The sequence below is a fragment of the Patella vulgata genome, chromosome 2 (genome assembly GCF_932274485.2).
Source record: "Patella vulgata chromosome 2, xgPatVulg1.2, whole genome shotgun sequence".
Lineage (NCBI taxonomy): Eukaryota > Metazoa > Mollusca > Gastropoda > Patellidae > Patella > Patella vulgata.
The window spans coordinates 91264223-91288586 of record NC_065880.2 but is presented as its reverse complement, the minus strand read 5'-3'; the positions used below and the strand labels follow the sequence as shown (position 1 = coordinate 91288586).

Genomic DNA, 24364 nt, shown 5'->3' with positions numbered 1-24364 from the left:
AACGCTGATTGATTAATCATTGCCTGACATCATAGGGTCAAAAGCCGCTCGTATGACCCCTGACGCCACCTCCCAGTACAATTGGACATATCTTCATGTAGTGAAGGCCATCGAAAGTATAAAAAAACGAGACGAAATATAGATCTGTTTTTAATCAGATTGATAAAAATACCGATGTTTCTAAAAGAACAGATTTTATGGTAACAATACGAGTTATACACCCCAAATCACGGATATTGCTATGCTAATACGGATAATTTCCTCCAAATAACAAAAAAATAGTGATTTAAAAAACAGATATTGTGGAATACGTTACTGTGTGTGATGATATTATTTCGGACCATCATCCGATAATTGGTGATGTGACATTCCAACACGAAACGAATTCTGTGAAAACAATGGCTCGCAGAAAACTGAAAAATCTTGATGTTGAACATTATTTGGCTCAGGAACGAAATAAATCCTTTCTAAAAGATCCAGGTGATATTATAAATGTTCTGGTCAACGACTACAATACCAATCTTACAAAATCTCTCGATTTGGTAGTACCTCGGAAATCTAGGAAATCTAACGGTACAAATCTCAAGTCTTGGTACACTGATGAAATTCATGAGGCTAGGAAGGAGCGCAGAAAATCTTAGAGAGTATGGCGGAAATCGGAGTTAGCGGTACACAAGGAAATATATAAATCCAAGGCAGAAGCGGTTGTGAAGAAAATTGAACATGCTAAATCGAAATATTACACTTCTAAATTAGATTCGTCAGATTCTAAAGACCTTTCAAAGTTGTGAAATCTCTCACGGTTTGCGTATCTAGTAAGCTTCCCTCTAGCACCAGTAACCAACAACTGGCAAAAGGTATTTGTCAATTTTTTGGAGATAAGGTCAGTAATTTAAAGTGCACATAAGATGGACGACAATACGTTTCGGTAAGTATGGGAATCTGATTAATATTAATTTAGCTATCTTCACGCAAAGTCGAAAAAAGAGACCTCTCGTAAAAACGACTTTGCCAATTATCGAAAACACTCTTAATCCTCTCAGGCGCAAGTGACGTCACAGTTTATTCCTTAATTACCTATTAACACCTGACTGATTCCTTAATCCCCTAATTAAATAACACAACACTCTACCATCGCGTGCAGTCCAAACGATTCGAGGGTATGTTCCCACTATGCCGGCAGACTGTCAATCCTTTAATTGATCTTAAAACTATACTCAAGAACTGTTCACTGGTGTTCGGCGTTAATGAACTCTTAATCCAATAATCGAGGAGGCCGAAATATAATACACAAATAAAGTCAAGCAGACCAAATACCGTCCAGCTATTGTAAACACCAAGAATGATGTTCTTACCACTATTGGATCCGAACACAATAATCAACCAGATAATGTAAAAATTAAAGTTGATACGTTTTTGTCATCCATGATGCATTTTTTATATATGTAAATTATTTTATTTAATAAATGTTAAATTTGTTAAAATCAATACATTTGTATATGTGTAAATTATTTAATGTTATTTAATAAAAGTTAAATTTGTTAAAATCAATGCAGTTTTATTCTTAAAAAAGAGATGGACTATAGTTTATAACACCATTGTTCTAGGAACAGACAGACAGACAGACAGACAAACGACAGTCACAAATATATATATAGATGATACACAAAGATAGTTAGATGACCCTTCTCAATCTGTTACTCGATTTAGATGGTTACCCAAAAATTTATTTGTACTGTTAAGTAATGAAGTCAAATCCACACTCCGAAACCGGAAGTGGTAGACTAACGCCACCTGGCCTATGTTACTCCCCGGTCCGAGTTACCCCTATACCCCAAATTTCAGACTCGGGGCAGACCTAGTGTAGCCGCCAACCCCGAATAGACCGGCTTCGCTCGGGGTCATAACTCCGAAACCGGAAGTGGTAGACTAACGCCACCTGGCCTATGTTACTCCCCGGTCCGAGCTACCCCTATACTCCAAATTTCAGATTCGGGGCAGACCTAGTGTAGCCGCCAACCCTGAACAGACAGACTTCGCTCGGGGTTCATAACTCCGAAACCGGAAGTGGTAGACTAACGCCACCTGGCCTATGTTACTCCCCGGTCCGAGCTACCCCTATACCCCAAATTTCAGACTCGGGGCAGACCTAGTGTAGCCGCCAACCCCGAACAGACAGACTTCGCTTGGGGGTCATAACTCCGAAACCGGAAGTGGTAGACTAACGTCACCTAGCCTATGTTACTCCCCGGTCCGAGCTACCCGTATATCCCAAATTTCAGACTCGGGGCAGACCTAGTGTAGTCGCCAACCCCGAACAGACCGGCTTAGCTCGGGGGTCATAACTCCGAAACCGGAAGTGGTAGACTAACGCCACCTGGCCTATGTTACTCCCCGGTCCGGGCTACCCCTTTACCCCAAATTTCAGACTCGGGGCAGATGTAGCCGCCAACCCCGAACAGACCGACTTCGCTCGGGAGTCATAACTCCGAAACCGGAAGTGGTAGACTAACGCCACCTGGCCTATGTTACTGCCCTGTCCAAGCTACCCCTATACCCTAAATTTCAGACTGGGGGCAGACCTAGTGTAGCCGCCAACCCCGAACAGACCGGCTTCGCTCGGGGGTCATAACTCCGAAACCGGAAGTGGTAGACTAACGCCACCTGGCCTATGTTACTCCCCGGTCCAAGCTACCCCTATACCACAAATTTCAGACTCGGGGCAGATCCAGTGTAGTCGCCAACCTCGAACAGACCGGCTTCGCTTGGGGGTCATAACTCCGAAACCGGAAGTGGTAGACTAACGCCACCTGGCCTGTGTTACTTCCCGGTCCGAGCTACCCCTATACCCCAAATTTCAGACTCGGGGCAGACCTAGTGTAGCCGCCAACCCCGAACAGACAGACAGACAGACAAACAGACAGACAGACAGACAAACGACAGTCACAAATATATATATATAGATAGATATAGCTACTAATGAATATATCAACAAATGACTGGTACTTATAAAGAATAGTTTGGGATATCAAGTATTACGGGGTTATCCAAATTACCTGTAAATGCGCTAATTGCTTGGGTCGTCTTCATTTGCCACGTGGCCCATTTAAACAAAGGCAGCTTAAATGGATATTCGGCATGATACGGCATTTTAAATTCACTCTAAAATATTCCAATCACAAATGTTTAATCTATAACAATGCAAGACGATAATTCGGTGATTATGATTAGGCCAGTCACATGTTAATTGGACCGTCAATAGACACTTGTCCACTAGTGGTGTGTATAGACAGTGATTTATTGTACAGAGAGTGATATATTGTATAGATAATGTATATACTATGTGTAGTCACCAGCCAATCAACCGTAATAAGGTCGTGATTGAGAGATTGTAAAGTGTTTTGGCGTGTCGGATACTTAAACGTTAACAGCCGAATTAATTGTAATCAGATTGGTGTGAACTTACCGTAAAGTTGATATAGTAGCCATTGGCTATACGTACATGCAATGTAGGTTTCTCATCTTGTGTGGTCTTTAAGAAAAAAGCTCAACAGCGAAACCCATGATATTGATCCTTTTCCCGATATCTCCTCACTTTCAATTTCTAATCTCAAAGTATTTGAGTCTGTGACAACCGATACTGTTAAGGCTACGATACTTAGGGCGAAATCTGCAACCTGCACTCTTGATCCGGTTCCAACGTGGTTACTCAAGGAGAGGCTTGTGCTCGATTCTCTTATTGACATCATCAACAAGATTATAAATACTTCCCTGTTGTCAGCAACAGTACCTACATCTTTGAAATGCGTATTAGTACTGCCACTATTAAAGAAACATAGTCTTGATCAAGATATTTTAAGGAATTATAGACCGGTTTCTAATTTACCATTCCTTGAAAAAGTTCTTGAGTAGGTCGTAGCGCAACAAATCACAGCACATCTAGATAATCTTCATGAACCTCTACAATTTGCATATAGGTCACAGTATAGAGACAGATCTACTGAAAATAAAATCGCGATCGGACATTAACACTTCTTGAGATAGCAACTGTGGAATATTATTGGTCTTGTTAGAGTTAAAGGAGGAGCTAAATCGGTAATATTTGGGACCCAGAAATTGACCCAAATGTGTCGCAACGCATATAATAATACAATCTGATTGTATATAAACTGATTTACATTCAATCAGTTATGTCCAGCGAAATACGGCATGCGTCTCAACCAAGTGCCAATTTATAGCGCCTGGTTATCCCAGCCTATTGCGCATGCTCTTCAGATAAGATATGGCTTCACCGTTTGACATGAGTTGTTGAATATATCTAGCCTCGTTCGTTCTGGTCACCTGTTAGAAGTGACGCTGAAACGCACTATGGTACACGATTCGTGTACCAATGGTAAAATGTTTATTTTGTTATAAATATTGGATATCAGAAGCCTACCTTTTCCCGGTAAGATTACAACATCAATTTTGATTTGAATTGACAAATAATTCGTGTTTTTAATGTGTAAGACTTTGGATGATATTGAATTAGAGACTTAGCTACTTTAGGTGCAGCGTTCGACACTATAGGCCACTAAATACTTATTAGCAGACTAGAAAATCTGGTCGATATCACAGGAAATGTGCTATTTGGCTTCAATCTTACCTTCAAAACAGGAGTCAGCAAATAATAATAGGGGAACGTTCTCAGACCCAGTTTCGTTGTCCATTGGAGTTCCCCAAGGATCAGCTCTGGGTCCTTATTATTTTTGCTATAACTGCTTCCACTTGGACCTCTTAACCGAAGAAAAAATGTTCAATGCTCTTGATACTCAGTTGTATTGCTCGTTTGGTATTTCTAACCCTGGATCATTGCGAGAATCAATACATAAAATAGAAACATGTTTGACTGATATTCGCCTATGGATGTCTGTCAACAAACTTAAAGTAAATGATGAAAAAACTGAATTTTTGTTTATGTATCCTAAATCTCAGATAAAAAAAACACATTAGAGAAATTCCTGGTTTAAAAGTCGGAAACTGCACCATCTATCTAACAAAGGAAACTAAAAATCTGGGATATATGATGGATGAAATAATGTCATCCTCTCCGCAAATCAACCAGATAATAAGAAAGGTTTAGTGACAACATTTGCGCAAAAGTAGTGTCATCGCTAGTGCTATCTCACCTGAATTATGCAACCGGACTGCTAGCAGGAGCACCAAAATATTGTTTAAAACATCACGAGGTTTCTAAAAATAATGCAGCTCGTTTAGTCACTCGATCTAAAAAATCAGATCACATCACCAATAAACTTATACAACTCTATTGGTTGTTGAAGACAGAATTGACTATAAAATTCTGACAACTATCCATAAAGCCATGTTTTCTGTCACTGCACTGATTTCGTTTCCCAGTTATTATAAATTGTATGGAAAATACCCTTTACCAGTTCGTGGTGCATATTTATGGAATGAGCTTCCCGACAGATGCACACGACATCTCTATTTTCAAGTTTTAAGTCAATTTTTAACTTCTGGTTTCTCTTATTATTGTTCAATGTACCTATTTATAACACTGTCACAATTTTTTTCTCATTTGTAATTTGTATGCTTGATAACGACCAGTGAATTCTTGTCGAAACGTCGTGTGTATATAATATAGTGATTGTTATCCATAGAACTGTGTTGTGTTATATTATGTTCAATCGCCAAATGCCATTCACGGATTATAAAGACGCATCTGTTTAGCAAATATTTGTGAAAGAACAGTAGTTGAACTCACTGTGAAGCGCTTAGAAATGACCAGCGGACATAACTGAGCGCGATATAAGACGATTTCTTTCTTCTTCTTCTTATTATTATTATTGTTATTATCAGACAGAAGTCTTTACTTAGCCCCATTAGAAAAAGACTATTGGTGAATAGAAAGTATCCACCAAGTTTCACACCTCTAACACAAATAGAATCGAAGTTGTCGAGCACCAAAGTCTTGCAGTAATTCAAGTTGCTTATTGCTCTGCTTACACTTAACAGTTTCACCCCGTTCACTCAAATATAATCGAAGATATCGAGCTCTATATCTTCAATGACAATATTTCGGAAGCTCGGAAAGCTTTCAGAAAAGCTGAAAGACAATTTATTTCAAGTGACCGTCTTGAGATTGACCAAGACATTCTTAACTCCGAGAAGAAGAAATACAGTGAACTTGTTGAAAACACTAAAGTTGAACACCACAAAGATCAGATTGAAAATGCTGACTCAAAGGGTCTTTTCAAGATTGTTGATGATATGATTGGTCAGAAAACTGCTGTGAATGATGTCATCCCTGAATCGGCAACTTCAAAGCAAGCCGCAGCTGACATGCTGTCCACATTTTTCATAGAAAAGGTAGATAAGTTATGCGAAAAGTTCACTTCCTCTGTGCCTGTCCAGCAAGAGAAGACTTGTACATCCACACTTGACACTTTTGAATCAGTTTCTGTAGACGAGGTAAAGAAGTTGATCATGAACGCCCCAAACAAGTCTTGTGGACTTGACCCGGCTCCTACACAACTAGTAAAGAAACATGTGGACTGCATTGCCCCCTACATTACTGCTCTCATAAATGAATCACTTAAAACTGGGGAAGTACCCAACTCCTTTAAGACCACCCTGGTCCGTCCTCTATTGAAGAAACCTGGACTTGAACCAATCTTGAAAAACTTTCGACCCGTTTCCAACCTACCGACCGTTCATGTTCAAAATACTTGAAAAAGTTGTGATGAAACGTTTACATAAATATCTATCTGATAACTCATTATACACCGATAGACAATCTGCCTACCGGCCCAATCATAGCTGCGAAACAGTTCTTCTTCATATGAACAATGATATTACCACTGCTCTTGATTCTAGAAGTCATGTATTGCTCTCTCTACTCGATTTGAGTGCTGCATTCGACACCCTAGATCATGATACATTGTTGAGTAGACTGACGAATCGCTTCGGCCTGTCTGGGACAGTTTTGAACTGGTTTACGTCATACCTGAGTGGTAGGACCCAATCTGTTGTCGTTAATGATGATAATTTTTCTTCGAAAGAAGTATTGATACGTGGTGCTCCCCAGGGTACCGTTTTGGGCCCGGCCTTGTTTACGTTGTATACCCCTCCCATTGAAGAGATCATCACCAAGCACAATCTAAATGCCATGATCTATGCAGATGACAGTCAGCTCTATTCAGTTCAATCGTTAGAGACTTGCATTGATGAAATCAGAGCCTGGATGTTTGACAACAAACTTGTTTTGAATGACTCCAAAACCGAAGTAATTCATTTCCAGTCACGTTTTGGTGACTCCGTTCCCAGTCAGTCTGTTCGAGTTGGTAACGAGCCTATTTCACCATCTAACAGTGTTCGTAATCTTGGTGTAGTTTTCGATTCCGACTGTTCACTAGAAAGTTTCATAAAGCAAACTTGTCAGAGTGTGTCTTTTGCACTATTCAAGATCGGTCGCTGCGAGATTGGTTACTAGAACCAGAAAACGCGAGTCTATCTCACCCGTTTTGTTCAGATTACATTGGCTCTCAGTAGTTGGAAGTATTGAGTTCAAAGTGTTACTGACTATATTTAAGATTGTGAACGATATGGCACCGTCATATCTCTGCAAACTCGTCGACATCAGGCGCCCACAAAAAGTCACCCGTTTTACCCAAGCACCATCACTTGCCTACCCCAAAGGTCGAGCGAACAATAAATTTTACGGTGACCGAATCTTTTCACGATATGCCCCTATATTATGGAATAAACTGCCATGCGAAATTAGAGCCGTGATGAACATTGAAACTTTCAAAAAACTAATCAAAACTCTTCTTTTCCAACGCCATTTCGGATATTAACGCGCGTAGCTTATTGTAATTTTATTGAAGTTTTTATCTTATAGTTACTCTTTTACATATCTTATTACAGTTTTACTTAAATTTCCTCTTATGTAGTTTTATTATCTGTAACAATCTCCTTTTAATTTTTATATTTGGTAAAGCGCGTAGCTTATTGCAATTTTACTGAAGTTTTCCTCTTATGTAGTTTTATTATCTGTAAAAATCTTATTTTAAATATATATATATTTTTTTTTTTTGTAAAGCGCGTTGAAAATGTGCCATGCTTTTTACTGTGTAAATTGTTATGTTTTAGAATGCGCTATATAAGAATGAATCATATTATTATTATTATTATCTAAATTCAAATTGCCTATTGCTCCAATTAAGCTGAACAGAACATGTTCATGTTCGAACTTATTCAACGTATTGATTTAATAAATCTATAGACCAAATTTTTATCATTCTCACTTAATTAGAATTAAAGTTATCGTCTCCCAAAGCACCAATCAATCATATCGCTTGACCTAAGCAGAGTGTGATCGATCATCTTTGGTCTACATCAAGGCATTCACTTCATAATTATATACACCATGTTTAAACATTCTACCTCAATTAGAAGAGGGAGCTCTGCACACAAACCAAACACAACCGAAAACACAAACCTACCGTCCCGACAAAAACTACACGGACATTGCAAGCAATAAACAACAAACATCAAATCACATGAATGGATTCAGTCGCCATATGTATTGTTTAATAGATTGTCAAACCATTAAAATACAACGATAGGAAACCATTCTAGATGATACAGCTCCTACGGATTTTGCGATGTGATCCCCGTTGTCAGTGACACATGATGGAGAGTCTGGCAAGGACAGTATATAATCGTGCATGTAAACTAAACCTTAACGGTTGGAATTCAAAGTAAGAGTATAGGCAGTAGCACCAGGGTCCGGGAAAAATTTCCCGTATGCCGCATTGTACGGCGTGCAGCATTAAACCCTATTTTATTTCTAAGCACGGGTGATTCTTGATAGCCATTTAATTATATTTTGTCCGCAGTTGTAACTTTGGTAGGAGGATCCAATTCTATGGAAGGACGAGTGATGGTATGGCACAACGGCTCATTTGGAAGAGTTTGTCCTGATGGTTTTGGACAGAAAGAAGCTCATGTAGTGTGTCGTCAATTAGGATTTAACAAGTATGAATCTCCAATGTCTTCCAATTCTATATAAAAGATAACGATAATTTTACCACTACATCTTTTAATTAAATTCACCCCATTCAATTCGTTACTTACATATATTTTGAACTGATTTTTTTATATGTTGGTTTGTTATATCGGTCAAAAACCAGTAGATAAAACCAATGTGGGATATAACTGATTTCGTGTTCAACAGTCGACAGATAAAAACATTTCTACTCAATCCATTGTATGTATTATCCTTCTATATAATCTTTCCTGATATTAAAGATACATTATGGGAGATTCGATAACGAGTTGACAGTTATCACTATAATAGTTAAAAACTAGATAATATAAAGGCAATTTGCTGAAAATTTCATTTAAATTGATCCACTATGCACCGAGAACTAAGCCCTTGAAATTTCCGCCTAGCCTCGATCATCATTATTACAGTCAGTACAAGCAGCATAGTCTCGATTATCCATTTAATTGTTAAATCGTAAAGGAAAGTAATGCAGTAAATCTAGAGTTGATTATGGTTTAGATAGGTTAATTAATGTCTAATTAATAATTGAGATAGCATTTCAGGCCTAAAGAAAGACCTGCAATAGACAGATTTAGCTCTTGCATAATGTATGTTTAATGTTAATATTAAAATCAACATTTTGTTTATAATCTTTCTATTTAGCAATGAAGGCGTTGATCCTGATATTAATGTTGATTTTGGTAAAGGGTCAAGTCCCATTCTGGTGTCGAATATTAATTGTAAAGGAAATGAGTCATCTTTATCCAACTGCAAACATCCAGATTTTAGAATCGGAGAATGCAGTGGTGCACCTGATGCCTCGGTCGTTTGTAAATGTAAGTCTATAGAAACAGTAACCAGTCATTCTTACAGGACATATATTAACAATATGTTTGTATATCGGTCCTTTAATTTAAACTAAAGATATTACAAGACTCGTGGTAAAGTTAGATTGATCACTACATACACATGAAGTTGATGACCTTGTTCAGAAAAAATAATTAAACGATCGAGACAATTTGTTAATAGCCCCTGCATTTTAACATACACGAAAGGGGTTTTAGTTTATAATTTTTGATATCTATGATCGTCCTTCGTCATTTAGTAACGTGGCCTATATGAAGTCCAGATTTCAATCTTAACGAATCTGTTTGGATAAGATGAAAAAACGGAGAGATCAAATAACATACATGATACATTGTACATTAATCAGTCAGTAGTTACACACCTGGGTTATGTGTAGGTATTCCTAGTTTGTGTCGAGTTATGTATCCGTATGATAGACGATATTGACTTTCAGACTTATTTACAAAGGGAAATTATAAAGTTACCGTAGAAAAGTTTTGAAAAAAATCATGTTCAAGTAAGAATTAATATTGGAATAACCCATTTGTGTTTTCCTTAGCCCTCCGTCGATATTTTTAGTTAGATTTTGGCAATATGTTCTCTGACAGTCAGTCAACCGGTTATTTCAGTTGTTCCGTTGCGACTAGTAAATGGATCAGGATCACACGAAGGAAGAGTTGAGGTGTTTGATAGAAGAAAATGGAAAACAGTTTGTGACGTGTGGTGGGACGATAAAGAAGCATCTGTTGTTTGTAGACAACTAGGATATAGTGGGTAAATATACGACGCGGAATAATATATACACTTTATACAATAAAACAATCTTAATACAGTAACTGGTGCTGTACTTGAATTAAAATATTGCCATATTTAGCTGTAATAAATGTTATTGTATTTGTGCGAATTAGTACACGAATATATAGTTATGTATTAATTCAGTGTAGTTTTGTTTGCATTGAATAGTTGAACGTATAATAATATTTTTAGGACAGGAGCAATAAGTAAAGGCCGCGCCTACTTTGGAGAGGGACGTGGGAATATAGTAATCGGGTTAGGCTGTAATGGACGTGAAGAGTATTTAACTGACTGTAAATATAGTTCTGTTGGCGGGTGTTCTCATACTAGAGACGTGTCTGTAATTTGTAATGGTAAGATTATATTAAAGTATAGTTTATAATAATGATTCACATTTCGGTGATCCATATCCAAGGCATTGCTTCAATTAATTTACACGTTATGTACGAAATAGCTTCTTCTCACATTTTCTAGAATATCTGCGCAAACTTCTTATATAGGTAACAAACTGTAGTAGTGTATTGTTGTATGTAAATATAGGTAACAAACTGTAGTAGTATACTGGTGTATGTAAATATAGGTAACAAACTGTAGTAGTATACTGTTGTATGTAAATATAGGTAACAAACTGTAGTAGTATACTGTTGTATGTAAATAGTTTAAGATATCTATACTAATCTCCGCATATTGGGTACCGATCTCATCAATTGAATAGCTATGTGACTGGCTAATAAATATTTCAACGACTACTCAGTTTTACGTATTCAGGGCGGTTTCTGGGAAATAGTTCATCGCGATTTTCCGCGTGGTTTCTCCTTGTCAGTGGTGTAGGACGGGGGACCTGAAAAGGACAGCTTGTTTATTCGGTTCGAATGATACACTAAATCGACGTCCCGTGTACACATTGGCGTGCACGTAAAAGATCAGTTGGCAGTTGGAATTCGATATAAGAGTAGGCCAGAGTGCCGCTGTCCGGGCAAAATTCACTCATAGCATACTGTATGGCGTGCGCCCGTCTCCATTAGCCCAGTCGAAGCATAAATTAATTATAAGTTAGGATTATATATATATAATGGGTATCATTGAATTTAGTGAAGACAATCACCTAATGGATATCTACACCAAGTTTGAACATTCGACACCAAGTTTGAACATTCTACACCAAGTCTGAACATTCTACACCAAGTCTGAACATTTTACCTCGATTAATAGCCGGGTTCTTATGTTCTAAATTCTTGACCAATCCAATCGCTTACATTATCCTAAATTTGACCAGCCAATCACATATCGCCACTTTGCCTAACCAGTCAAGGTATTGATGAAATGAAACTATAATCTGAGGCTTCAGTCTCAAGCAATACAATTGCTTATCTGTGCTTAAAGATGCATTATGTAAGATTTAGATAAAGAGCTGGACGTTATTGCTATAATAGTTCAAAAATAAATAATGAAAAATGAATATATTGAAAATGTCATTCAAATTACTTAATTCTGAGCAAGTATGACTTGGTCTCGATGTTTAATCTATATATATATTTGTGACTGTCGTTTGTCTGTCTGTCTGTCTGTTCGGGGTTGGCGGCTACACTAGGTCTGCCCCGAGTCTGAAATTTGGGATATAGGGGAAGCTCGGACCGGGGAGTAACATAGGCCAGGTGGCGTAAGTCTACCACTTCCGGTTTCGGAGCTATGACCCCCGAGCGAAGCCAATCTGTTCGGGGTTGGCGGCTACACTAGGTCTGCCCCGAGTCTGAAATTTGGGATATAGGGGTAGCTCGGACCGGGGAGTTACACAGGCCAGGTGGCGTTAGTCTACCACTTCCGGTTTCGGAGTTATGACCCCCGAGCGAAGTCTGTCGGAGTTGGCGGCTACATCTGCCCCGAGTCTGAAATTTGGGGTATAGGGGTAGCTCGGACAGGGGAGTAACATAGGCCAGGTGGCGTTAGTCTACCACTTCCGGTTTCGGAGTTATGACCCCCGAGCGAAGAAGGTCTGTTCGGGGTTGGCGGCTACACTAGGTCTGCCCCGAGTCTGAAATTTGGGGTAAAGGGGTAGCTCCGACCGGGGAGTAACATAGGCCAGGTGATGTTAGTCTACCACTTCCGGTTTCGGAGTTATGACCCCCGAGCGAAGCCGGTCTGTTCCTGGTTGGCGGCTACACTAGGTCTGCCCCGAGTCTGAATTTGGGGTATAGGGGTACCTCGGACCGGGGAATAACATAGGCCAGGTGGCGTTAGTCTACCACTTCCGGTTTCGGAGTTATGACCCCCGAGCGAAGCCGGTCTGTTCGGGGTTGGCGGCTACACTAGGTCTGCCCCGAGTCTGAATTTGGGGTATAGGGGTACCTCGGACCGGGGAATAACATAGGCCAGGTGGCGTTAGTCTACCACTTCCGGTTTCGGAGTTATGACCCCCGAGCGAAGCCGGTCTGTTCGGGGTTGGCGGCTACACTAGGTCTGCCCCGAGTCTGAAATTTGGGGTATAGGGGTAGCTCGGACCGGGGAGTAACATAGGCCAGGTGGCGTTAGTCTACCACTTCCGGCTTTGGAGTTATGACTCCCGAGCGAAGCCGGGTATCCTGCTAGTTCCATATAAATCTCAGCCATCTGATGGTCTACAGAGTTGATTATAGGCCTGTTAAGCTAATCCATGTCTACATAACAATTAATATGATATTTAAAACCAAAAGAAAGACCTGACTGTAATAGGCTGATTTAGCTCTTACAGAATGCATCTTTAACCTTAGTGGAAAATGGTCATCGTCAGACTCCGTAAAGTCATTCACATAATTAAACACATACATCAAGTTTAAAGTGTGTTCCAACGACTCGACCAATCAGACTGAAGTCTATATTTAACCTCAGTAGAATATGTTTATTGGTGAATAGAAAGTGGCCACCTAGTTTCACACATCTAACACAAAAAGAATCGAAGTTGTCGAGCTCCAAAGTCTAATGGACGTGAAGAGTATTTAACTGACTGTAAATATAGTTCTGTTAGGTGTGGTCATTATAGAGACTCGTCTGTAATTTGTAAAGATAAGATTATATTAAAGTATTGTGGAGATATGAATATAGTTTATAATAATGATTCACATTTCGGTGATCCATATCCAAGGCATTGCTTCAATTAATTTACACGTTATGTACGAAATAGCTTCTTCTCACATTGTCTAGAATATCTTATATAGGTAACAAACTGTAGTAGTACTGTTGTATGTAAATTCAGGTTACAAAAAGAGAGAGAGAGAGGGAGAAATGGGGTTTAACGTCCTCATGACACAAACTAGGTCATTTCGGGACTAACATATGGTTTAATTTTATTTCAATAATTCGCTTGCGCGTAGGGATCTTTAGCAGTGGGAGGAAACCGGAGGACCCGGAGAAAACCCACGAGGTTGGACAGGCGACCCTACTCCTTGCCATGTACAACCGGGGATTCGAAACCACGCCAGTTGACTCAATGACAGGCTTTATGATACAGCACGCACGTGCTAACCATTCGGCCACCCAACCCCCTTCAGGTAACAAACTGCAGTGGTACTGTTGTATGTAAATATAGGTAACAAACTGTAGAACTACTGTTGTATGTAAATATATATAACGAACTGTAGTAGTACTGTTTTGTATAAATTTAGGTAACAAACTGCAGCGTGTTCAATCGGTTCGAATAATACACTAAATCGAGGTCCTGTGTACACATTGGCGTGCACGTAAAAGATCAGTTGGCAGTTGGAATTCGATATAAAAGTAGGCCAGAGTGCCGCTGTCCGGGCAAAATTCACTGATAGCATACTGTATGGCGTGTGCCCGTCTCCATTAGCCCAGTCGAAGCATAACAGTAAGAAGTTAAAACCCATTTCGTTTTAGGGAATTAAGTGCTTACCATACTTTATAGGTATACTACCGGTAATTGTTTCATGAGCCACATCCCCAAGCCACGTTGAATACCAAACTTAATTATAAGTTAGGATTATATATACATAATGGGTATCATTGAATTTAGTCAAGACAATCACCTAATGGATATCTACACCAAGTTTGAACATTCTAGTTTGAAATTCTACACCAAGTTTGAACATTTTACACCAAGTCTGAACATTCTACCTCGATTAATAGTAGGGTGGTTATGTTCTAAATTCTTGACCAATCCCATCGCTTACATTATCCTACTTAGCCTAAGTAGAAAATTCTCACCGAACTTAGTCAAGGTGTTAATGTATAGCCGAGGTACAGCCCTCTCACTCTTTCAGAATCGATGTTTCCTTGTTTCAAAGTCTGAACCTATCGAATTGCTTATATTTAGTTAACTTTAGTGGCAAATGGTCATCATCGGACTCCGTCAAGGTATGTTAATAACACAAACACCACGTCAAGACATTCACCTAATAAACGTCAACCCCAATAGGAACGTTTTTAAATTCCATAAATTTGACCAGCCAATCACATATCACCACTTAGTCTAAGCAGTCAAGGTATTGATGTAATGAAACTATAATCTGAGTTTCAGTCTCAACCAATCTAATTGCTTATCTGTGCTTAAAGATGCATTATGTAAGATTTATATAAAGAGCTGGACGTTCCTGCTATAATAGTTCAAAAATAAATAATGAAAAATGAATATATTGAAAATGTCATTCAAATTACTTAATTCTGAGCAAGTATGATTTAGTCTCGATGTTTAATTCCATTTAAATCTCAGCCATCTGATGGTCTATAGAGTTGATTATAGGCCTGTTAAGCTAATTCATGTCTACATAATAATTAATATGATATTTAAAACCAAAAGAAAGACCTGACTGTAATAGTCTGATTAAGCTCTTACAGAATGCATCTTTAACCTTAGTGGAAAATGGTCATCGTCAGACTCCGTCAAGTCATTCACATAATTAAACACATACATCAAGTTTAAAGTGTGTTCAAACGACTCGACCAATCAGACTGAAGTCTATATTTAACTTCAGTAGAATATGTTTATTGGTGAATAGAAAGTGTCCACCAAGTTTCACACATCTAACTTACAGTGAACACTTTCACCTCTCTCACTCAAACATAACGGAAGTTATCGAGCTCTACAGTCAAATTGCTTATTGCTCCAATTAAGCTGAACAGAACATGCCCATGATCGAACTTAGTCAACGTATTGATGTAATAAATCTATAGACCCGAGTTTTATCATTCTCACTTAATTAGAATTAAAGTTATCATCTCCCAAAGCATCAATCAATCATACTAATTGACCTAAGCAGAGTGTGATTTTTGATCGACATCAAGGCATTCACTTCATAAATATCTACACCATGTTTAAACAGTCTACCTCAATTAGAAGGGGGAGGAAGGCTGGCTCTGTACACAAACCAAACAAAACCGAAAACACAAACCTGCCGTCACGACACAAACTACACGGACATGCAAGCATTCAGTACCCATAATATGTATTGCTTAATAGATTGTCAAACCATTAAAATACAACGATAGGAAACCATTCTAGATGAGACAGATCCTACGGATTTTCCGACGTGGTCAGTGGCACAGGACGGAGAGTCTGGCAAGGACAGTATCTAATCGTGCATGTAAAATAAACCTTAACGGTTGGAATTCAAAGTAAGAGTTGGCAGTGGCGCCAGGATCCGGCAAAATTTCCCGTATGGCGCATTGTATGGTACGAAGGCCCATTAGTGCCAAACAAAAAAAAAAATATTAATCCGTTTGAACGAGTTAGTATCTCGTTTGAACGAATTAGTATCTCTTTTGAACGAATTAATTATCTCGTTTGAACGAATTAGTAATTCGTTTGAACGAATTAGTAATTCGTTTGAACGAATTAGTAATTCGTTTGAACGAATTAGTATCTCGTTTGAACGAATAAGTATCTCGTTTGAACGAATTAATTATCTCGTTTGAACGAATTAATTATCTCGTTTGAACGAATTCATTATCTCGTTTGAACGAATTAATTATCTCGTTTCAACGAATTAATCTCGTTTTAACGAATTAATTATCTCGTTTGAACGAATTAGTATCTCGTTTGAACGAATTAGTATCTCGTTCGAACGAATTAGTATCTCGTTCGAACGAATTAGTATCTCGTTTGAACGAATTAATTATCTCGTTTAGACGAATTAATTATCTCGTTTGAACGAATTAATTATCTCGTTTGAACGAATTAATATTTAGATTGTAGCGTACAGAAGCATGGAAGGGACATGCAGGAATTGTGTTTCAAATAAAGATAATATGCTTTATTGCGCGTAGGTTCTTTACTATTTCTGACGTTAGCGCCAGAAGAAGGAACTACTCTTGTGAAAAGGGGAATTAGTATAGAATACCGTGGAAATTATACAATTTGTTAGCCTGGGTTACCAAAAACATTGCAGTGAAGTCATTGTTTATGTCATGTATATGCTTAAACAGGCATTACGACAGGTATATGTATGATATTGTAAGGACGTGGATTTGAAATGCACCCAATTAAGGAATAAAATGGTAGATTGTGCCTTAGCTGAATTTTCACTAGCTCAGTGAACAGCACTACGGGTATACGATTGCTTGTCAGCGATGTTTACATATTAAGGATTAATGTTATTGTTGCCAGATGAACTTATTTCCAGTGTTGATTGCCTTGGAAGAGGATTTAGGTGAGTTTCTAAGATAGACGGGTGAGGTGGGAGTGTTAAAAGGGATGAGACGTGCAATGTGGGCAATGTTTCGGCACAATTACTACGCTTGCTTCGTTTAGCATACTGCTACTGCATTCCACGGGTTTTTCGTGTCATCCACAGTTTTTTTTTGTCATCCCGCCCATCCGAAGACTACAGACTGTTCTAACAAGACTCGCGCCATTAAAGTAGACGTCCCAAATTAATTGTTTCTTCTACTCCCCCCCCACCCACCCCTCTATCTTAGAAACTCACTTTAGGTGCAGCCTTCGACACTATCGGCCACTAAATACTTTTTAGCAGACTAGAAAATCTGGTCGATATCACAGGAAATGTGCTATTTGGCTTCAATCTTACCTTCAAAACAGGAGTCAGCAAATAATAATAGGGGAACGCTCTCAGACCCAGTCTCGTTGTCCATTGGAGTTCGCCAAGGATCAGCTCTTGGTCCTTATTATTTGTGCTATAACTGCTTCCACTTGGACCTCTTAACCGAAGACAAAATGTTCAATGCTGTTGACACTCAGTTGTATTGTTCGTTTGGTATTTCTAACCCTGGATCATTGCGAGAATCAATACATAAAATAGAAACATGTTTGACTGATATTCGCCTATGGATGTCTGTCAACAAACTTAAAGTAAATGATGAAAAAACTGAATTTTTGTTTATGTATCCTAAATCTCAGATAAAAAAAAACACATTAGAGAAATTCCTGGTTTAAAAGTCGGAAACTGCACCATCTATCTAACAAAGGAAACTAAAAATCTGGGATATATGATGGATGAAATAATGTCATCCTCTCCGCAAATCAACCAGATAATAAGAAAGGTTTAGTGACAACATTTCCGCAAAAGTAGTGTCATCGCTAGTGCTATCTCAACTTGATTTTGCAACCGGACTGCTAGCAGGAGCACCAAAATATTGTTTAAAACATCACGAGGTTTCTAAAAATAATGCAGCTCGTTTAGTCACTCGATCTAAAAAATCAGATCACATCACCAATAAACTTATACAACTCTATTGGTTGTTGAAGACAGAATTGACTATAAAATTCTGACAACTATCCATAAAGCCATGTTTTCTGTCACTGCACTGATTTCGTTTCCCAGATATAATAAATTGTATGGAAAATACCCTTTACCAGTTCGTGGTGCATATTTATGGAATGAGCTTCCCAACAGATGCACACGACATCTCTATTTTCAAGTTTTAAGTCAATTTTTAACTTCTGGTTTCTCTTATTATTGTTCAATGTACCTATTTATAACACTGTCACAATTTGTTTTCTCATTTGTAATTTGTATGCTTGATAACGACCAGTGAATTCTTGTCGAAACGTCGTGTGTATATAATATAGTGATTGTTATCCATAGAACTGTGTTGTGTTATATTATGTTCAATCGCCAAATGCCATTCACGGATTATAAAGACGCATCTGTTTAGCAAATATTTGTGAAAGAACAGTAGTTGAACTCACTGTGAAGCGCTTAGAAATGACCAGCGGACATAACTGAGCGCGATATAAGACGATTTCTTTCTTCTTCTTATTATTATTATTATTGTTATTATCAGACAGAAGTCTTTACTTAGCCCCATTAGAAAAAGACTATTGGTGAATAGAAAGTATCCACCAAGTTTCACACCTCTAACACAAATAGAATCGAAGTTGTCGAGCACCAAAGTCTTGCAGTAATTCAAGTTGCTTATTGCTCTGCTTACACTTAACAGTTTCACCCCGTTCACTCAAATATAATCGAAGATATCGAGCTCTATATCTTCAATGACAATATTTCGGAAGCTCGGAAAGCTTTCAGAAAAGCTGAAAGACAATTTATTTCAAGTGACCGTCTTGAGATTGACCAAGACATTCTTAACTCCGAGAAGAAGAAATACAGTGAACTTGTTGAAAACACTAAAGTTGAACACCACAAAAATCAGATTGAAAATGCTGACTCAAAGGGTCTTTTCAAGATTGTTGATGATATGATTGGTCAGAAAACTGCTGTGAATGATGTCATCCCTGAATCGGCAACTTCAAAGCAAGCCGCAGCTGACATGCTGTCCACATTTTTCATAGAAAAGGTAGATAAGTTATGCGAAAAGTTCACTTCCTCTGTGCCTGTCCAGCAAGAGAAGACTTGTACATCCACACTTGACACTTTTGAATCAGTTTCTGTAGACGAGGTAAAGAAGTTGATCATGAACGCCCCAAACAAGTCTTGTGGACTTGACCCGGCTCCTACACAACTAGTAAAGAAACATGTGGACTGCATTGCCCCCTACATTACTGCTCTCATAAATGAATCACTTAAAACTGGGTCAGTACCAAACTCCTTTAAGACCACCCTGGTCCGTCCTCTATTGAAGAAACCTGGACTTGAACCAATCTTGAAAAACTTTCGACCCGTTTCCAACCTACCGACCGTTCATGTTCAAAATACTTGAAAAAGTTGTGATGAAACGTTTACATAAATATCTATCTGATAACTCATTATACACCGATAGACAATCTGCCTACCGGCCCAATCATAGCTGCGAAACAGTTCTTCTTCATATGAACAATGATATTACCACTGCTCTTGATTCTAGAAGTCATGTATTGCTCTCTCTACTCGAGTTGTTCGAGTTGGTAACGAGCCTATTTCACCATCTAACAGTGTTCGTAATCTTGGTGTAGTTTTCGATTCCGACTGTTCACTAGAAAGTTTCATAAAGCAAACTTGTCAGAGTGTGTCTTTTGCACTATTCAAGATCGGTCGCATTAGTCGTTTGTTAAGTCAAGAGACAACAGAAAAGTTAGTACATGCCCTAGTAACATCGAGATTGGACTACTGTAACAGTTTGTATCATAACCTTGGCAAAACTCAGTTGAAAAAGTTGCGAAGTCTACAAAATTCTGCTGCGAGATTGGTTACTAGAACCAGAAAACGCGAGTCTATCTCACCCGTTTTGTTCAGATTACATTGGCTCTCAGTAGTTGGAAGTATTGAGTTCAAAGTGTTACTGACTATATTTAAGATTGTGAACGATATGGCACCGTCATATCTCTGCAAACTCGTCGACATCAGGCGCCCACAAAAAGTCACCCGTTTTACCCAAGCACCATCACTTGCCTACCCCAAAGGTCGAGCGAACAATAAATTTTACGGTGACCGAATCTTTTCACGATATGCCCCTTTATTATGGAATGGACTGCCATGCGAAATTAGAGCCGTGATGAACACTGAAACTTTCAAAAAACTAATCAAAACTCTTCTTTTCCAACGCCATTTCGGATATTAACGCATGTAGCTTATTTTATTTTTATTGAATTTTTTATCTTATAGTTACTCTTTTGCATATCTTATTACAGTTTTACTTAAATTTCCTCTAATGTAGTTTTATTATCTGTAACAATCTTCTTTTAATTTTTATATTTGGTAAAGCGCGTAGCTTATTGCAATTTTACTGAAGTTTTCCTCTTATGTAGTTTTATTATCTGTAAAAATCTTATTTTAAATATATATATATATTTTTTTTTTGTAAAGCGCGTTGAAAATGTGCCATGCTTTTTACTGTGTAAATTGTTATGTTTTAGAATGCGCTATATAAGAATGAATCATATTATTATTATTATTATCTAAATTCAAATTGCCTATTGCTCCAATTAAGCTGAACAGAACATGTTCATGTTCGAACTTATTCAACGTATTGATGTAATAAATCTATAGACCAAATTTTTATCATTCTCACTTAATTAGAATTAAAGTTATCGTCTCCCAAAGCACCAATCAATCATATCGCTTGACCTAAGCAGAGTGTGATCGATCATCTTTTGTCTACATCAAGGCATTCACTTCATAATTATATACACCAAGTTTAAACATTCTACCTCAATTAGAAGAGGGAGCTCTGCACACAAACCAAACACAACCGAAACACAAACCTACCGTCCCGACAAAAACTACACGGACATTGCAAGCAATAAACAACAAACATCAAATCACATGAATGGATTCAGTCGCCATATGTATTGTTTAATAGATTGTCAAACCATTAAAATACAACGATAGGAAACCATTCTAGATGATACAGCTCCTACGGATTTTGCGATGTGATCCCCGTTGTCAGTGACACATGATGGAGAGTCTGGCAAGGACAGTATATAATCGTGCATGTAAACTAAACCTTAACGGTTGGAATTCAAAGTAAGAGTATAGGCAGTAGCACCAGGGTCCGGGAAAAATTTCCCGTATGCCGCATTGTACGGCGTGCAGCGTTAAACCCTATTTTATTTCTAAGCACGGGTGATTCTTGATAGCCATTTAATTATATTTTGTCCGCAGTTGTAACTTTGGTAGGAGGATCCAATTCTATGGAAGGACGAGTGATGGTATGGCACAACGGCTCATTTGGAAGAGTTTGTCCTGATGGTTTTGGACAGAAAGAAGCTCATGTAGTGTGTCGTCAATTAGGATTTAACAAGTATGAATCTCCAATGTCTTCCAATTCTATATAAAAGATAACGATAATTTTACCACTACATCTTTTAATTAAATTCACCCCATTCAATTCGTTACTTACATATATTTTGAACTTTGATGATCATAACTGATTTTTTTATATGTTGGTTTGTTATATCGGTCAAAAACCAGTAGATAAAACCAATGTGGGATATAACTGATTTCGTGTTCAACAGTCGACAGATAAAAACATTTCTACTCAATCCATTGTATGTATTATCCTTCTATATAATCTTTCCTGATATTAAAGATACATTATGGGAGATTCGATAACGAGTTGACAGTTATCACAATTAATGTCTAATTAATAATTGAGATAGCATTTCAGGCCTAAAGAAAGACCTGCAATAGACAAATTTAGCTCTTGCATAATGTATGTTTAATGTTAATATTATAATCAACATTTTGTTTATAATCTTTCTATTTAGCAATGAAGGCGTTGATCCTGATATTAATGTTGATTTTGGTAAAGGGTCAGGTCCCATTCTGGTGTCTAATATTAATTGTAAAGGAAATGAGTCATCTTTATCCAACTGCAAACATCCAGATTTTAGAATCGGAGAATGCAGTGGTGCACCTGATGCCTCGGTCGTTTGTAAATGTAAGTCTATAGAAACAGTAACCAGTCATTCTTACAGGACATATATTAACAATATGTTTGTATATCGGTTCTTTAATTTAAACTAAAGATATTACAAGACTCGTGGTAAAATTAGATTGATCACTACATACACATGAAGTCGATGACCTTGTTCAGAAAAAAATAATTAAACGATCGAGACAATTTGTTAATAGCCCCTGCATTTTAACATACACGAAAGGGGTTTTAGTTTATAATTTTTGATATCTATGATCGTCCTTCGTCATCTAGTAACCTGGCCTATATGAAGTCCGGATTTCAATCTTAACGAATCTGTTTGGATAAGATGAAAAAACGGAGATATCAAATAACATACATGATACATTGTACATTAATCAGTCAGTAGTTACACACCTGGGTTATGTGTAGGGTATTCCGTGTTTGTGTCGAGTTATGTATCCGTATAATAGACGATATTGACTTTCAGACTTATTTACAAAGGGAAATTATAAAGTTACCGTAGAAAAGTTTTGAAAAAAATCATGTTCAAGTAAGAATTAATATTGGAATAAACCATTTGTGTTTTCCTTAGCCCTCCGTCGATATTTTTAGTTAGATTTTGGCAATATGTTCTCTGACAGTCAGTCAACCGGTTATTTCAGTTGTTCCAGTGCGACTAGTAAATGGATCAGTATCACATGAAGGAAGAGTTGAGGTGTTTGATAGAAGAGAATGGAAAACAGTTTGTGACCAGGGGTGGGACGATAAAGAAGCATCTGTTGTTTGTAGACAACTAGGATATAATGGGTAAATATACGACGCGGAATAATATATACACTTTATACAATAAAACAATCTTAATACAGTAACTGGTGCTGTACTTGAATTAAAATATTGCCATATTTGGCTGTAATAAATGTTATTGTATTTGTGCGAATTAGTACACGAATATATAGTTATGTATTAATTCAGTGTAGTTTTGTTTGAATTGAATAGTTGAACGTATAATAATATTTTTATATTTTTAGGACAGGAGCAATAAGTAAACGCCGCGCCTACTTTGGAGAGGGACGTGGGAATATAGTAACCCGGGTAGACTGTACTGGACGTGAAGAGTATATAACTGACTGTAGATATTATTCTGTTGACCGGTGTTATCATAATAGAGACGCGTCTGTAATTTGTAATGGTAAGATTATATTAAAGTATAGTTTATAATAATGATTCACATTTCGGTGATCCATATCCAAGGCATTGCTTCAATTAATTTACACGTTATGTACGAAATAGCTTCTTCTCACATTTTCTAGAATATCTGCGCAAACTTCTTATATAGGTAACAAACTGTAGTAGTATATTGTTGTATGTAAATATAGGTAACAGACTGTAGTAGTATACTGGTGTATGTAAATATAGGTAACAAACTGTAGTAGTATACTGTTGTATGTAAATATAGGTAACAAACTGTAGTAGTATACTGTTGTATGTAAATAGTTTAAGATATCTATACTAATCTCCGCATATTGGGTACCGATCTCATCAATTGAATAGCTATGTGACTGGCTAATAAATATTTCAACGACTACTCAGTTTTACGTATTCAGGGCGGTTTCTGGGAAATAGTTCATCGCGATTTTCCGCGTGGTTTCTCCTTGTCAGTGGTGTAGGACGGGGGACCTGAAAAGGACAGCTTGTTTATTCGGTTCGAATGATACACTAAATCGACGTCCCGTGTACACATTGGCGTGCACGTAAAAGATCAGTTGGCAGTTGGAATTCGATATAAGAGTAGGCCAGAGTGCCGCTGTCCGGGCAAAATTCACTCATAGCATACTGTATGGCGTGCGCCCGTCTCCATTAGCCCAGTCGAAGCATAAATTAATTATAAGTTAGGATTATATATATATAATGGGTACCATTGAATTTAGTGAA

The 24364-nt window shown here is 37.9% G+C and overlaps 1 protein-coding gene across 1 annotated transcript in view; it reads left to right on the top strand.

The window, feature by feature from the left end:
- Positions 1-24364, top strand: part of LOC126810128 (scavenger receptor cysteine-rich domain superfamily protein-like) — a gene marked incomplete at its 3' end in the record, with an annotated part of 61370 nt that overhangs the window by 16672 nt on the left and 20334 nt on the right. Inside the window, exons 4-7 of the mRNA XM_056098647.1 lie at positions 8901-9039; positions 9713-9885; positions 10525-10669; positions 10883-11043. Coding sequence (XP_055954622.1) covers positions 8901-9039; positions 9713-9885; positions 10525-10669; positions 10883-11043 — 618 coding nt within the window. The remainder of the gene's footprint in view (positions 1-8900; positions 9040-9712; positions 9886-10524; positions 10670-10882; positions 11044-24364) is intronic.